The 16,913-nt window shown below is 37.8% G+C and overlaps 1 protein-coding gene across 1 annotated transcript in view; it reads right to left on the bottom strand.

The window, feature by feature from the left end:
• Positions 1-16,913, bottom strand: part of TMTC1 (transmembrane O-mannosyltransferase targeting cadherins 1) — a 458,384-nt gene that overhangs the window by 18,296 nt on the left and 423,175 nt on the right. Inside the window, exons 12-13 of the mRNA XM_007943177.1 lie at positions 2,996-3,098; positions 533-668 (exon numbers count right to left, since the gene is read on the bottom strand). Coding sequence (XP_007941368.1) covers positions 533-668; positions 2,996-3,098 — 239 coding nt within the window. The remainder of the gene's footprint in view (positions 1-532; positions 669-2,995; positions 3,099-16,913) is intronic.

Below are 16,913 nucleotides of genomic sequence, written 5' to 3'. Positions count from 1 at the left end.
TGGGGCTGGCGCGGGATCGGGCAGTGTTTCGTTCTGCTGTGCATGGGGTCGCTATGAGTTGGAAACGACTCGACGGCACTTAACAACAACAACAATCTGTGTTCATAAAACAATGGACTAACTTGGGAATTAAATTCCAACCCTGGTTTAGCTATGTTCTAACTAGTAGCAAAAAGTCATTAATTGGGATACCATTTATACTGTGGTGGCACAGGGGTCAAAGCATTTAGCTGCTAACCAAAAGATCAGTGGTTCAAACCCACCCCCACTTCATGGGAGAAAGATGAAGTACTCAGCTTCTATAAAGATTTACAGGCTTGGAAACCCTGTGAGGTCACTATGAGTCAGAATCGACTTAATGACAGTGAGTTTGTTTTTTATTTATTTTTTATACTGTTGTATTGTTCTCTTTAAAGATGAGAATCTGTATTACCTGGATTACCAGAACATGTCTGTTCCAATTAACTAAAAATTTGATGGGAAATTGCTTAGGCCTCTGAGCAATTTACAAAGTAAAAAAAAGGAACGTTACCGCTTGTACCATTCTTCAGCCACACTGTTCTCTCCCAATGATCTATAGAGTCTTCCCAGGTTAACCATGGCTACATGATGACTTGGGCTAAGTTTGATGGCCTGTTGGTAATGAGCCACAGCCTTTTCTGGAGAGCCTGTAACACCAGGGATGGGTGGGTAAGAGCAGAAAATGCTTTAAACAGAAAATATTTGAACTCTTTAATCTCCCTTCTGACTTTTATTATTCTTCCTCATTATTACAGAGTCATATCATCAATTATTCAGTGTGTAAATTAGCTTGCATTTTGGCTTCTTTTTGCTACTACCTTTTGACCATTGCATTATTCATTCCCACTTCCAAGGCAATGAACAACAATAATAACCAAGAATGAAAACTAAAGTGTATTTATTATTTGTCATAAGTTGTGGTTAAAGTGTTTTTTGGCTATTGCCACAGATAATATGATGTTTTGAGATTATCAATGACTGTTATTTATCCAAGATATTGGTGTCTCTCATTACACACACAAAAAATAGCATTGGTTATGATTGAAAGAAAACCACACAGAATCAATTTCTAAGGATCTGTCTCAATTATTGTATTGAAACATATTAATTCAGACATTGCTTTAAGTAAGAATGAGTCAGCTGTATTGTGAAAATTTCTTTTCAAATCATGTATTTTTAAGTGGTATTTATTTAATGGGGGTTTAAAATACAATAATGATGCCATCTTGCATTTTTCAAATGCACAATATATTTTAAAATACTTGTATTTACATGATTACATATGATCTTTGCAGATATTTTGATATCACTTAGCTGCCTCTTAGGATTGTTGTTGTTGTTGTTATGTGCCATCGAGTCAAACCCGACTCATAGCGACCCCTCCTTGGGTTTCCGAGGCAGTATCACTACGGAAGTAGGATTGCCCAACCTTCCTTCCGAGGAGTGGCTTTTAGGCTTAAGAGATAATAATAATAATAATAATAATAAAACTAAAGCCAAATTACCAGTTTATAGATATAGAAGCTAAAGTAAAAAGATTGTAAGTGATTTGATGAAGCTATCAGGGCAAGTGAAGGTGATGGCTGGAACTAGAATCAAGTCTCTCTCAAAATTTCTCCAAAGCAGCTTCCTAGTGAAATTATATCTAAGAGAGTGAACTTTAGAAGAGTCTAGAGTTCTAAATGAAATGAGGTTATTATTATCTGCATAGCAATATTTTCAAATGCGCATTCTTTGAATCCAAGTTTGACTGAGAGGTGTCTAAAAAGATCACAAATCTATATAGAGGTCACTGGGAATTGGAGAGGTTTCACAAGTATGAAAATACAAATACAATGAGAAAATTTAGTAGTGGAAAGGTGTTTGGAGTGGTCAATGAGCTTCTTTTTGTCGGGAGGGTGGAGGCTGTTTGTTGCTGAAGCAGAACTAAGAAGGTTAAATCATGATAACTGGAGGTCTCTTCTATCTTTAGACCTTTGACACTTAATTTGTTATTAGATTGCTAATAAACCAGCAGGTGGCACTCTATAACAATATTACATGCAAAAACAAAGTAAGTTTTCTAGGTATAGCAGAGTGAAAATTGATTTTGAATAAAACACACATGCTTCAAAGATCTTTGGAAATAAAAACCCTTTCAAGCACTTAATATTGAAAAATAATTAAATGAGAATTTTTACCACAGGGCACCTAGTCTAATAGTGAACAAGAACAAAGTGGTACTTTTATTAAATTCAAATATCTTTCTTTTCATTATTTATAAGTATTCATTACATGCCAATAGTATCTAGGGCTCTGCACAAATAATAAAGAAAACAGAATCCTTGCCCAGTAAAGTTTTGCATTACATAAGATGGAGTGAGTGTATTTTATATAGCACCTGTCATACAGGAGCACTTTATCAATTATAATAATCTAGTTTCCATAATGTACATTAAGTAAGGAACAGTGAAACAATTCTGGAGGCTTTTAGCAATTGTGGAAAAGCATCTACCATGCACCAGGGCTAGATTTAGATGCAGAATGTGTAGCACTGTAGAGGAACATTTCATCATCAGAGATTTATAAGCTGGTATAAATGATAACTCAAAGACAGAGCTGCTCATTAAATCATCAAGGCTACTTCCTGCACCTGGGGAGTTTTCCTTGGCACTATGACCTACTTCCAACCTACTTCCGCAGTGATACCGTCGCCTCGGAAACCCAAGGAGGAGTTGCTATGAGTCAAGCTGACTCAAGGGCACATAACAACAACCAGGACAGCAACTATAAGAAATGGGAAGATTTTACTGAGCTGAGATTGAAGATTTAGATAATGCACAGCCCAGCGGGACAATGTGACTGTCAACAGAGTGAACATCCGGCCAAGCCCAGTGAATTTTATTTCTGAGGCATTATTTGGGTTATTGCCATTTTCCTTGACAGATGGTGTTATCTAATCTCAACAGAACAGGTTCACTTTAATTTCACTCACCAGTATCAACTAAAAAAACTCCATAGTTGTTGTGTAAATCTGAGCTGTCTGGACAGTTCTTTATTCCAGCCTGATAAATTTCCTCAGCTTCCTTATATCTTTCCTTTAAAAGAGAACGAAGAAACGTAAGTTGGAAATTGTTTAAAAAATTAACACTATAATGAATAATGGAAGAGCGAGAAACAGAAATGACATATTGAGTACCTATTATGCAACAGGTACCGACATAAAACACTATGCACTTTGCTTGAATTAAAGTCAATATTAACTATGTACAGGTTTGCCCTGCTTTCTGAAAGTTCAGTTTACACCACTTTACCTTTACGAAAGACCTACATTACTGCCTGTTTCTGCTAAACAAAATTAATCTGAAGAGGATGTTCACTTTTATGAAACAAGGTAAAAGTGAAACTAGTGTTCAGCATTTGTTTTGCAGTGAGCCTTTAGAGAGGCAATGCACACCCTGAAAACTGAGAGTGGCGCTGCCAAACTCCTTCCCTGGGAACTACACTGTACATAACATTATTCTGACTTTACACATAGGCTTTGTATTCATATTTTCATGAAAATTCCTGTTTTCATTATTGAGTTATTTTTGGGGTCTGAGAATAATCAAAATTTTTTTTTCATATAAATCAATGGTAACTGAATCTTCCCTTTATGCCATTTTTGGCTTATGAAAGGTCTCATAAGAACATTCTTTAGGATAGTGAGGGAAACCTGCACAAATGTTATAATTCATATCCATGCATAGATACTTTAAAGCCAGTAAGTTTATGTTTCCAAATCTGGGAGGATCTGAACGTGTACAACATGCCCTATACAGTTGGAGGCCTTGAAATAGCTGTTCCAATGGTATGTCTTTCACTCCAGTAACTCTGGATGAATATGGGTGACTACATTTATACAGTGGGGACAGTGGAGGTTCAATGGTAGAACTCTTGTTTCCTTAGGGGAGACGGGGGTTTCATTCCCACCAATGTACCTCATGCACAGCCACCATCTCTCTGTCAGTGGAGGCTTGCATGTTGCTGATACTGAACAGGCTTCAGAGAGCTCCCAGGCTAAGATGGACTATGCAGAAAGGCCTGATGATCTGCTTCTGAAAAATTATTCACTGAAAACCACATGGATCACAATGGTCTGATCTGCCTCTGATCATGGTGAAGGCACAGGACCAGGCAGTGTTTTGTTCACTGGACAGTAGCTAACAACAATATCTGTATAGGAAAGTTTTTACACAGGCAAACTATTTGAGGACTCTGGTGGTGTTGCGGTTAAGGCATTAGGCTGCTAACCAAAAGGTCTGCAGTTCAAACCCACCAGCCACTCCATGGGAGAAAGACAAGGCAGTCTGCTTCCATAAAGATTTATAGCCTTGGAAACACTATGGGGGTTGCTATGAGTGAGAATTGACTGGATGGTATTGGGTTTGGATTTTTTTATTCAAATATAGCTGGAGGCAGAGAAGCCTGGAGGATTTGCCTTACAGCTGCTTTTGCACTCTTTATTCACACAGTATGGTTTTATTTGGGGGAGGTTTTTGAGGGAAGGGGGAGGGGAGGCTGATCAGATGTAGGGCTTTATCTTATCCTCCCCTAACTTGAAATATGTCTATAGCCACCAAATGGTTTGCTATTTCCCTCATCCAACCTATGCTTTCCCATTTCTGAGCTGTTCTAGCTAACCAGAATACATGTCTCCTCAAGGATACACTCTTACATGTGGCGACACCCAGATCAACTGCCAAATCTTCTGTAGACTATTTTCTAATTGCCCTGGCCTTCTATTCTTCTGAAAAATCAAGATCTGTTACCTATAGTTTTCTTACACTACTTACTGCATTAGTGACTAAGGCACTGGATTGCTAACCAGAAGGCTGGAGGTTCAAACCCACCAGCCACTCCTTGGAAGGAAAATTGGGATATCTAGTTCTTTAGACATACCACCTTGGAAACACAAGGAGGGGTCTCTATGAGTCGGATCTGACTTGATGGCAGTGAGTTTTTTTTTTTTTTTTTTTAATCTTATATTAGTTATTAATATGCACATCCTGTCTATTGATTTCTTTGAGGACTGAATCACATCTGATTAGCCCACAATGCCCATGAGCAAAATGCACAATGGCTGTCTGAAGGATGGATACAACCCAAAGGAATGCTTAGATCAGATCAGTATTTTAAGCAAATCTTAAATGGCTGTCTCCACTAGAAGAGTTCACACAAAATTCCAATTAAAAAATTGGCATCACCAGAAGCCATTTTTAAAAAAGTTTGTATTGTGATTTGGGTGAAAGTTTACATACAAATTCACTTTCCATACAGCAGCTCACATATACTTTGTCTCATGACATTGACTGCAATTTCCCACAATGCAACAGCTCCCCTCCCACTTCCATCTCCATATTTACCTCTTCCCTGTGTCCTTCCCTCCCATGCACTCCTGCCTGCTGAACTGTCTCCCTGTACATACACTGACCTTCTGTTCTCCCATGATCTGTCTCTCCAAGGAGTGTATCTACCTAATGAAAATGTTCAGCTCATATGCCTGTCTTTTGTTTGGCTGGAAGCCACAGGTATGGGTTCAATTCCAGAAGGGTAGCTAGGGGTCAGTCTCAGGGGTTCCATCAGGCTCAATCAGACCAGCAAACCTGGTCCTTTTTTTCTTCTTCTTCTTTAATGACTTTGAGTTTTGTTCCACATTGTTCTCCCACTCTATCCAGGATCTCCTATATAGATCACCCCTCCAAGTGGTTGACAGTGGTAGCTGGGCACCATCTTGTTCTTCTGGTCTCATAGTTGTATAGGCTGAGGATCATATGGTGTACCAGTTACTTGGACTAATTGTTTCCATACATCTTTGGTTTTCTTCATTCTTCTTTGCTCTGGACAAGGAGAGACCCATCGTTGTATCTAGATAGCTGCTTGCAAACTTTTAAGATCCTAGGTGCTATTCACCAAAGTAGGATGTGGAAAAATGTTTTTGTGTAATGTTGTTGTTGTTGTTGTTATGTGCTCTCGAGTGGGACCCGACTCATAGTGACCCCTCCTTGGGTTTCTGAGGCAGTATCACTACGGAAGTAGATTGCCTCATCTTCCTTCTGAGGAGTGGCTGGTGGGTTTGAACCGCCAGCCTTCTGGTTAGCAGTTAAGTGCCTTAGGCACTATGCTACAGTGTAATATGTTATGCCAATTGAGCCTGATGTCCCCTGCAACTATGGCCCCGAGCCCACAGGTCTCACTACTCACTCCCTCTGGGTAGCTGGCTGTGTACAACCTTGTCCCTTGTCAGCTCTACTATATACCTGGTAATTCTTACAGAACATACAAATACACTGTCTGAAATACACTGAAACATTGTCTGCCAACCCTATACATGGTCGTGGGCTCACTCTCCCCTGCACAGACATACCTAATAGTTCAGCCTGTCCACCCATCTATCCACCCATCTATCAATGTTTGCCTTCACTGACAATGGAATACTCCATGTGCAAAAGGGTTCATCTTCGCAGAAGCCATTCTTATAATAGCAGCAGCTAGCATGGACTGATTATCCACTGTCCTCTTTTAGATGGGGCATATTCTCTTCTCTTCAGTTCATGGTCCTGGACAACCAGTTACTTAAGTTATTGGTTTGCATGTTTAAGAAACTGAATTTGCTACTCTGTGCCTAGACTTGGGCAGTCAAATAAGGTAACAATAACTACATGTGGCTACTGAGCACTAGATATGTTAAGGGGTCCAAGTTTCAATGTTCTGCAAGTGTAAAGTGCACACTAAATTTAGAAGACTTAGTAAATGTGATAGTTGAAGATGTGTCAACTTGGCTGGACTCCAGTTGTGAGTGGTGGTTCCCATGATGGATCACATGACTGCATTCTAAGCGGCCGGTCGGTCTAGGGGGAGTTTCCCCAGGGGTGTGGCCTACCTGCAATACTATCCCAGGGACAAACTGGAAGAACGGCATTCCAGACTATATACTTCCTGGAGCGAACAGCTCGCTGCTCGCCCTGGAGGTTTTCGGATTCTTTCTTTGTTGGGAACAGTGACCAGCGCACTGCGTGTCAGCTTGATTCTCTCGGCTTTACTGTGCTTACGGGAACCAGACGACTCCAGGCCCCATCTCTCTTCAGAGATGAACTTTGTGACTTGAACTCCTCTGCCGTGCGTGCGAAAGCCGGCCCCATCCCCCTCCAGAGACGAACTTTTCAGTTTGAACTTGTCGGCTTCTACATGCTTGTGAGCCATTTATCTAAGATAAATTTCTCTCTCTCTCTCTTTCTCTCTCTATAAATATATATATATATACTTTGCTGGTTTTTGTGTTTCTCTAGAGAACCCAATCCAACACAGTAAATAATGTAAAATATCTCATTAATAATTTTTATATTGAATACATTTTGAAATGATAAGTACTACTTTCTTCTCTGACTTTTCATTCTTTCTTTCTCTTTTGCTCCAGACAGGAAGAGAACAAGAGTTGTATCTTAGATGACCACTTGCATGCTTTTAAGATCATAGATGCTACTCACCAAACTAAGATGTAGAACATAAACTTTGTGAACTATATTATGCCAAATGACTGAGTTGTCCTACAGGACTATGATCCTAAACCTTCAACCCCAGTAATCCAATCCCATGAGGTATTTGGTTATGTCTATGATGTATCTGTAACTGTGCCCCCATGTGCTTTATTATATATGTGAGCATACACACATGCACACACACATGTATATGCATATATATATGGCTACATGTATATATGCACACAGCTATACACATATACATACCTATAAACATATATGCATAAATACATTTGAATCCACACATATAGTTTTTGGTTGTTGTTGCTTACATGGCACTTTTAAAAGGCACTAAATAGCGATGGTGAAATAAAATTAAAGAACCAATTCCTAAAATTACAATGGATGAGATTTTCAGCAGAAGAAAAAAAATCACAGAATATTAGAGATGGAAGGAGCATTAAAAGATGCTAGCTCACCACCAAGGAGCTCTGGCGATGCAGTGGTTAAGCATTTGGCTGCTAACTGGAAGGTTGGCAGTATGAACCCACCAGCTGCTCTGTGGGAGAAACATTTGATTGTCTGCTTCTGTAAAGATTACAGCCTTGGAGATTATATGGACAGTTCTACTCTGTCCTCTAGGATCACAATGAGTCAGAATCAACTTAGCAGCTATGAGAATGAGAGTTCATCACATTTTTAACAAATAAAGAAACAATGATACAAAGTGGTTAAGAGACTTCCCCAAAATCTCATTATTACATAGGGGCAGAGAATAGGATGTAGGGTTTCAATGGACAGAGAATTGTAGAACCCTGAATATAACAATATTCCTGGAAATAAAGAAAGGGTGTCATTGGCATCAAAAGAAGGAAGAGTATTTCCTTAACAAATATTTCCTGAGCACCATGCAGATGCCAGGAACACAGTGGAGACCAGAGGAGTGAACAAGACAAACACAGTCCCTGCCCCACAGACAACACAGTGGGATTCAGACAAGTAGACTTTGCCTTGTAGCATGACATGAGTTGTAGGGGGAAAAGCACAAGGTGCCTGGGTGCAAACAAGAGTGGCACCAGACCTGCAGTTAGAGAGATACTCTGTGCCTGTCCTAATCCCAATTCCTGAGACATTGCATAAACACATACATTGAAACCAGTGGTTACTGTTAGTTTCAGCAGGTTTGTAATAGCTTGAAAATTCTGTGGGCACTTGAGATCAAAAACACCCTTATAACCAAACTCTCTGGGAGAGCTGAAAGGTGTTTTTCCTGAAAAGAATAAAATTGATTTCCTCACATTCTAACTTGCTGAAATAGTACATTAACAGTAAGGAACTATTTTTGTATGCAATTACTATTTTACCTGATTCAATTTTACATTTTTTCCACTTCTTGCAGCTCAAAAAAGGCAAAGAGATCATCTTTCCATCTAAAACTTCTCACTCTAATTTCTAGGTTTATGAGTTGGGTTTCCACTAGAAATGCAATTTTCAAAGTCCAAAGAAGTAGCAGAATTTAAAAGACCATGCGTGTCAGGAGCAAGCATTCACATCCCTGTAACCTTGGTAGCCTCCAAGGACAGTCTCAAAATTCTGACTCTGATTAATGTCTTCATTATCTGTCTTTCTTCTCCTTTCCCTTGACACTAAATTTCAAGGCCTGATTAACTCTACTTATGAAAAATGCAGGAGAAATATACCTGGCAGGTGTTTATTTAAAACAAATTCTGCCTTCTCTGAAAGGGCAATGTATTTATCTTTAAAAAGTGGTCTTATTTAATCTCTAAAGTTCAATTTCAAAGACTCACTTTCATTTAAATCATTTGGTGAGAAGTCCTATACTAAGCCAGATCATTCTTGGTTTTTACTGATTGGTGAGTTCCAGAGGAAATAAATATAAACTATTTATAGGATGACTTTAATTACAAATGCTCATGATACAGAGAATGGTCTGACAAATAATACTTGCTGCTCTAGTGGCATAGTGCGTAAGGCATCTAACTGCTAACCAGAAGGCTGACGGTTCAAACCCAACAGCCACTCTTCAGAAGGAAGATTGGGCAATCTACTTCTGTAGAGATACCACCTCGGAAACCCAAGGAAAGGTTGCTATGAGTCAGGATTGACTCAATGGCAGTGAGTTTGGTTTTGGTTTGCTGCTCTATGCCAGAGTCCCCAACCAAGAGCTGCCTCAGCCAAAAAAACAAAAAAACAGTCTTCCAGGGCAGCTCATTAACAACCAGCAGCATTCAGCCTGGGCTCACCTCCATGTTCAAAGCATTTTCAGTGGAGTGGAAATAAAATGAGCCTTGAGGGAGAGAGAGAACACAGTCGACATCTCCACTTTTTACATACTCTTATCACCCAACTGAGTATGATTTTTAACCTCAGGAAGGGAAAGTGACAATTAGATCGTCTGAAAGAGGTGATAACCCTGACTATAATTTACTCTTTTGGACCAACTGATATATTTGGGAAATATTCCTTGTAGTTCAGGTGGCAGCAATCTGGAGAACAGATGAGAAATCAATGGACATGGGTTTAATGCAGTAATTCTCAAATTTTTTGGTTTTAGGAATCTTTTGTCCTTTAATTACAGGGGACCCGAAGAGCTTTTGTTTATTTGGATGATATCTAACAATATTTACCATCTTAGAAATTAAGCTGAGAAAAATTTAAAAATATTAATTTATTTAAAATAATAAACACAACTATAAGAGAACACATTTATATGAAAAATAATTATATTTTTCCAAAGCAAAAAAAAAAAAAAAAAAAGTCCTTTGCATTATAGGCATTGAAACAGATAAATGAACTTTCATTGGGAATAGTGGCATTAATTTATATTTTTACACATCTCTTTAATGTTTAGCTTAATAAAAGACAGTTGGATTCTCCTGCTAACTTTTGGGCCTAATCTGTCGTTATATGTTGTTTTGGCTGGGGTATGTGAAGAAACTCGGTCTCACACAGACATTTAGTTAGAGAAGAAGAGTATTTTAATAGCCTTTTCATAATTGTGCATAAATCGTGTCATCTTTAAAAAACTACTATAGACTCATGATAGAATGAGTGTGCAAAGTGCAATTTACTCTTTGTTGTTGTTGTTATTATGTGCCGTTGAGTCGGACCCGACTCATAGTGACCCCTTCTTGGGTTTCCGAGGCAGTATCACTACGGAAGTAGATTGTCCATCTTCCTTCCGAGGAGTGGCTGGTGGGTTTGAACTGCCAGCCTTCTGGTTAGCAGTCAAGTACCTTAGGCATTACCCTACCAGAGCTCCCATAATTTACTCTTTAGTACTGGGATATTTTAAAGTACAGGAATTTATTTTTTTCACAGGTTTGGAGTCTAGAATCTTTCCTTATTGGTAGCCTTTGAGTTCTTTGCTGTCTATTTTCCCCTAGGTGTCTCTCTCTGTCTATTCTGGCCTATTTATAACTCAGAAGTGATTAGATTTAGGAGCTACCCTATACTGGCATGACCTTATTAATATAATAAAGAAAAACCCTATTTCAAATCAAATAGGAACATATTTACAACAAGTACAGTGGTTAGGATTTCAATATATTTTGGGAGGACACAAATCAATTCATAGCAGTCCCTTTAATATTCTCACTGGTGCTTTCCCTTTGCAGCATTTGTTAAAATTGTGTTAGATACTGGGGGAGAAGGATATAATTTCTTTGTTGTTGTTGTTAGGTGCCACTGAGTACACTGACTCATAGTGACTCCAGGTGACAGACTAAAACTGCTCCATGGGATTTTCTTAGCTGTCATGTTTATGGAAGTAGATTGCCAGGTCTTTCTCCCTTGGAGCTGCTGAGTGGGTTCAAAGTGCCCAACTTTCAGTTAGGAACCAAGCATTAACTGTTGGGCCTTCCCTCTAGATTGTAGATTCCATGAAGATAAAGGCCATACCTTCCTACTTCAACAATTTTCAACAATTATCTGGTGGTGTGAAGGCACTCAATAAATACATACTGAATGATTAAATCAATATATTCTTAAGGTACAGTCTGGTTCAAATTGACTTGGCCACATATGCACTATTATGAGTGGAAAACTCTACCCAAAAGATGGCATTTGTATAAGCAGAGAATCTCACCTTGGGTATTTTAATCTTGACTGACACTTCTAACTTTTATTGTTCCAATTTTCTTCGCATTCTTGTATGAGAAGAAGTCATATACCAAAATGTATGAAAAGAAATATACTTTACATGTTATCAATTTAATTAATCAAGGTTTTCAACAGGTTATAAACCTGGGGCTAGTAATAATTTACAGTAAGTCATAAGCAATATTAATTTTTCTTTATTTTACTTCTAGTATAGTGCAAGCTGTACAATCCATGGCAAGACTAGGCTGCATCAAAATGTTTGTGGACTTGTAAATGTTTACAGTCCTAGCTGGAAAGCTGGAATACAGCCAATTCTCAATGCTAATAGAGAATCAGAGAAGACTAGCAAACCAGAGAACATCCCCACTTCGAATTTAAGAGTGTATCTTCTGTCTTCATTTTACTTCTTTGCTGTAGTTGACAAAGAGGACCATCAACTTTGTGCTGGATATTGCTATATGTCTAATTTCTATGACAATTCACCGTCCTGAGTTTCCCCTATAATTTCCCTTTTCCCTCCCACTCCCACTATGGCCCACAACCATGGCCCAATCAGGACACCTCAACCGCACAGAGTGAAAGATCATTGGCTGAGGAGTTGGGAGATCAGGTTCTAGTCTTGGTCCTGCTGCTAGTTATTTACATGATGTTGGGAGTCACTTAGCTATGTGTATACCTTGCATTTTTATCTGTAAAATGAAAAGGTTAAAAAACATACTTTAAGGTTCATCTTCCTACACTATTCTTCATTTCTTCTCCAGAGAAATTATATTTATAATATGGTTTCATTTATAAGAAAAGTACTAAGTCTCTCTTTCCAGCCCCAACTGCCTCATCTGTCATTTCCATTTAAATACCCCACTAACAGTCAAGAGTTAAAGGTTATATACAACAGTATACAACCTGCTGCTGGTGGCAGGGTAAACTGGTATCACCCTTTTGGAAAGCAATTTAGTAACATGCCTCAAGGTCATCAAATATGCTCACACTCTAGGAATCTATCATAAGGAATGATTCAAACTACAGTTTTTAAATTGCCATAACAAGGAAAAGTTCACTGCCATACATCAAAATGAATGAATGAATGAATGAATAAGAGAACCCCAATGACCTACAGGAGGTATATTATTATGTAAATTGCATTGCATCACTTTGATAAATTACCAAGCAATCATTAAAATGATATTTACAAAGGTCTTTTTATATGGAGATATATAAAATATATATAATTTAATGTCAAGTTAATAAAAGGAACAGTATATAAATCATATATGACATTAAGCATGGAAACAATATAAATATATTTAAAAGACCTGAATGATAGATAAACACAAAAATGATAGTATTTGTTGTTTTGAGATATTATATTATGGGTGGAGGGTATATTTTATTTTTCTCTTAGTTTTCAAGCTTTAAATTATTTTTTTTATATTACTTGTATAATTGAAAGAAATTTTGAAGCTGATTTTACTTCCTTTCTTCCTAAATGTTTGCCTCTTCCTGGCTTCCCCACAGCTATGAGAGACTACGTATCTTCTCAGTCTTTTAGATGCTCTGCCCTAGCGTTCTTAATTTTCTATTTTTCTTTTCCTTCCATCCCTCAAATGCAAATAGTTCCTTAATACAAAGAAATCTTCCCCCACAGTACAGTTGACCCATTCCCATACTCACTTCCTGAAACAGGATCTGAACTATTTACAGCAGAATGCACTCAAAAGCTCCTTCCGAAATAGCTCACATATTTCCCTAGGAGTTTTCTTCCTCACATGTTTAAACATCCTTTCCTTCTTACTTTGCTCCCTATAATCTATCAATTTCCAATGTGGGCTCCATTGTGAGCTTTAATACCCTTCAATCCATAATAATATCCACTAATACATCATTTATTTTACATTTATTAACTTATTTTTCAAATTTCCCTTTTTCAAGTTTTTTTCTATCCAAATGGATTTACTTACTACCCTTGGGTTTCAACAGAGCAAGAAACCCAATATTAATCTCAGAGTACACCACAGAAGGCATTACTCTCCTTATGGTTTTACTGGCACTGAGGATGGGAAATGGTGTCAATGGACAGCAGCATGATTATAGCAACAGCAAGGTATACCAAATCAACCTTGCTTCTTCTTTATTTAAACTTTATTTTGTTGTTGTTAAGAATACAGAGCAAACATGCACCAATTCAACAGTTTCTCCATGTACAATGCGGTGACACTGATTACATTCTTTGAGGTGTGCAACCCCCCAGAAAAACAAAACCACTGCCATCAAGTTGGATACAACTCATAGTGACCCCTTTTTGAGAGCAGATTGCCCAATCTTCCTTCCGAGGAGTGGCTGGTGGGTTTGAACCACCAGCCTTCTGGTTAGCAGCCAAATGACTTAGGCACTATGCCACCAGAGCTCTCAGTGAAGAAGGAAAGATTCTGCTCTTAATCTGTGCTTAACAAGCTGTAAAGCAGAAGAGAGACCAGTCCAACTGATGCAAATTAGAGAAAGACCGATTTTAGCTCAGTGTAGTGAAGAATTTTCCAACATTAGTTTGGTCCCAAAATAGAGTGTTTCCTTACGTAATAGTGAGATGCCTCCTTTGGGAAATTTTCCCTTTAGAGTGTGAAATAAAATTATTTTAATTTGTAGGAGATTTGTTTGAGAAAAGAGAGAAGTCAGCTAGCATGACCTCTCTTCTGTCCCACAAATCAACATGCATGTCTACAGTGAGCATGGGTGGTGCATATGGACAGATGGTGAAGCTGGAAGTTGACCTGCTAACTGAGAAGAGAGTTTCACAAATGTGCTACTGATTAACTAAGGTTTGTAAACACTGTTTTCACATCCTGTGGGTGTTTGAAATGCTGGGATTTGCTAAAAAGGTTGTGCCACTATGAAATGAATTCATTTGCTACCAAAGAATGTTAAGCCAAATGGATTTTTCTCTAACAGTTTCTTGACACCTTGCATGCGTTATCTGAAGCAGTCTTTTATTACTAAAGAAAATACAGGATAAGATGCTGAAAGTCAGAAAAGGGAAGCAATCCTGATTTATGCTACCAGGCTCTGTCTTTGTGGATGTTAAAATCAATTGCCCCAAGGAGCAGAAGAAAGAACATTTCAAATTTCCCAATTACATTTTTAGATCGCATAGCATTTTACGATCACATCTAGAGTAGGGAAGAGTGGCAAAAGATGCGACCCTTTGAATTTAAGAAAGATCATGGCTGTACTGTCATTTCTTAAAAAAGTGTTCACATTTTCAGCTATGTGAAATGCAGTAATTTTACATCAATTTACTATTGCAGTTCACAAAATTAAATTGGTCATATAATTGGTTTTAAATAAAACATCTGATATTTCTTAAACCTAACTAAGGAAAAAGAAAATATATAATGTCCTTTTAAAGTTCTACCTTCTTTAAACTTAATCAGTAGTAAAGACAAATGTAAAGATACAGAAGAATGAACTAAAATCAATTACAAGGTCACTGAATATCTAGTGAGGTCCTTGGGTTGTGCAAATGGCTAATAACAGGGTTGGAAGTTGAAGTCCACATAGAGGTGGCTCAGAAAAAAGCATGGCAATCTAATTCCAAAAGCATCAGCCATTGAAAACCTCACAGAACACAGTTCTACTCTGACATATGTGGGGTCTCCATGAGTCAGAAACAGCTAGATGGCAACTGTGTTATGTGTTGTTGTTGTTAAGCATGCTGATCACTTAAAAATAGTAACTTTGTATGAACTTGGAGTTCACCAAATTATAAAAAGAATGCAATTAAAATGAAAGGATATTTATTAAGGCAAATAATTTTTACTACTATTAACATTTTGTTGTATAGCATTTCTATATAACAAATAATAACCATAAGTTATTCATTAAAGTAGTAATTAGCACTTATTTGATGTTACGGGTGATAGTTTTAGACACTTAAAAGGTTAGCACCAGAAAATACAGTAAAAATAATTGAGAGTATTTATTAACTTTAAGATTTGGAAGCTGTGGCTTAGAGAGGGAAGGTCCTCCTTGTCCAATCCAATGCAGCTAGTTATACCTACTGAGAAGCAAGGTCTAGAACCAGATCTCTCAGTTCACTGTCAAATAATGCCATATTTGACATGCTCTTAATAACACCATAGTCACTGAAACCTGAGGTAAATTAAGTCAAGAGATACTGGATTAAACATCTGGGTTATACAGTTTGAAGTACTTATGTTAGAAGGGGGTTTACAAAAGAAGGCACCACTTTTCTTAAAGAATCCTGTAGCATCAGTAAGAAAGACAAACCAAAACCAAAACCAAACTCACTAACATGGAGTCGGATCCGACACATAGCAACCTTGGGTTTCCAAGGTGGTATCACTACAGAAGTAGTTTGCCCAACCTTCCTTCTGAGGAGTGACTGGTGGGTTTGAACCGCCAACCTTCTGGTTAGGAGTCAAATGTTTTAGACACTACACCACCAGAGCTCTTAGTAAGAAAGATAAGCCTGAAAGTCATCAACACAAGCTTTAAATCATAGTTTGAGATAATAATTCAAGAAATTAAATATATGGTTAGTTTGCATGTTGATGTGGGTACCAAACACTATCAGGAGCTAAGAGGAAGGAAGAAGAGGGGAGGGAGTGGAAAGTGAATTGGATTCTGAAGAGTGAATTTGATTTAGAGGGTGGGAAAGAAAAGGTATCATTACAAGAAGATGAAGCTGTATGAATAGATATAAATTTCATTCATAACTGTAAGGAACTCTCCAAAATTAAAATACTGTGTTATCACTGATACTAGATAAGAGATGCTGTCACTTACCCTAGGGTGACTTTCATTAAGAAGAGCAATTACATGTTTATTTTCTTGTCTGGGTGAACTGGAGAAAAAGATATGAACTGGGAACTATTAATGCTATACTTTATTTAATTACTTACTGACTTATAATCCATAATTCAAAAAGAAATGGAGGCAGCTTTCAAAAATACAGAACATAAATTGAATAAATTATTAAGGAAAATGGTACACCCAGCAGTAAAAGCAGTACACACAGAAAAGCAGACCAAACAGCTGGGATGGTTGTTAGCCAAGGGTGTGGTGGGGAACACAAAGTTAACCAACACCATTTCAGTAATGGAAAGGTTTTGTGTCCATCAGATTAAAACAAAACAACAGTTATAATTCAAGAGAAGTCCAATAATTCCTAATACTGAAACATAAGAGAAATTTCTTCCTTGAGTCCTCAAAAAAGAAGTTGCTGAATAATGTGGATGATAGTTTCAATGTCGCCCTTCC

Source organism: Orycteropus afer, unplaced genomic scaffold (genome assembly GCF_000298275.1).
Source record: "Orycteropus afer afer isolate SDZICR_OR568_19922 unplaced genomic scaffold, OryAfe1.0 scaffold00100, whole genome shotgun sequence".
NCBI classification, from domain to species: Eukaryota; Metazoa; Chordata; class Mammalia; order Tubulidentata; family Orycteropodidae; genus Orycteropus; species Orycteropus afer.
The sequence above is the reverse complement of the archived record's forward strand: the minus strand, read 5'-3'. Positions and strand labels throughout refer to the sequence as shown.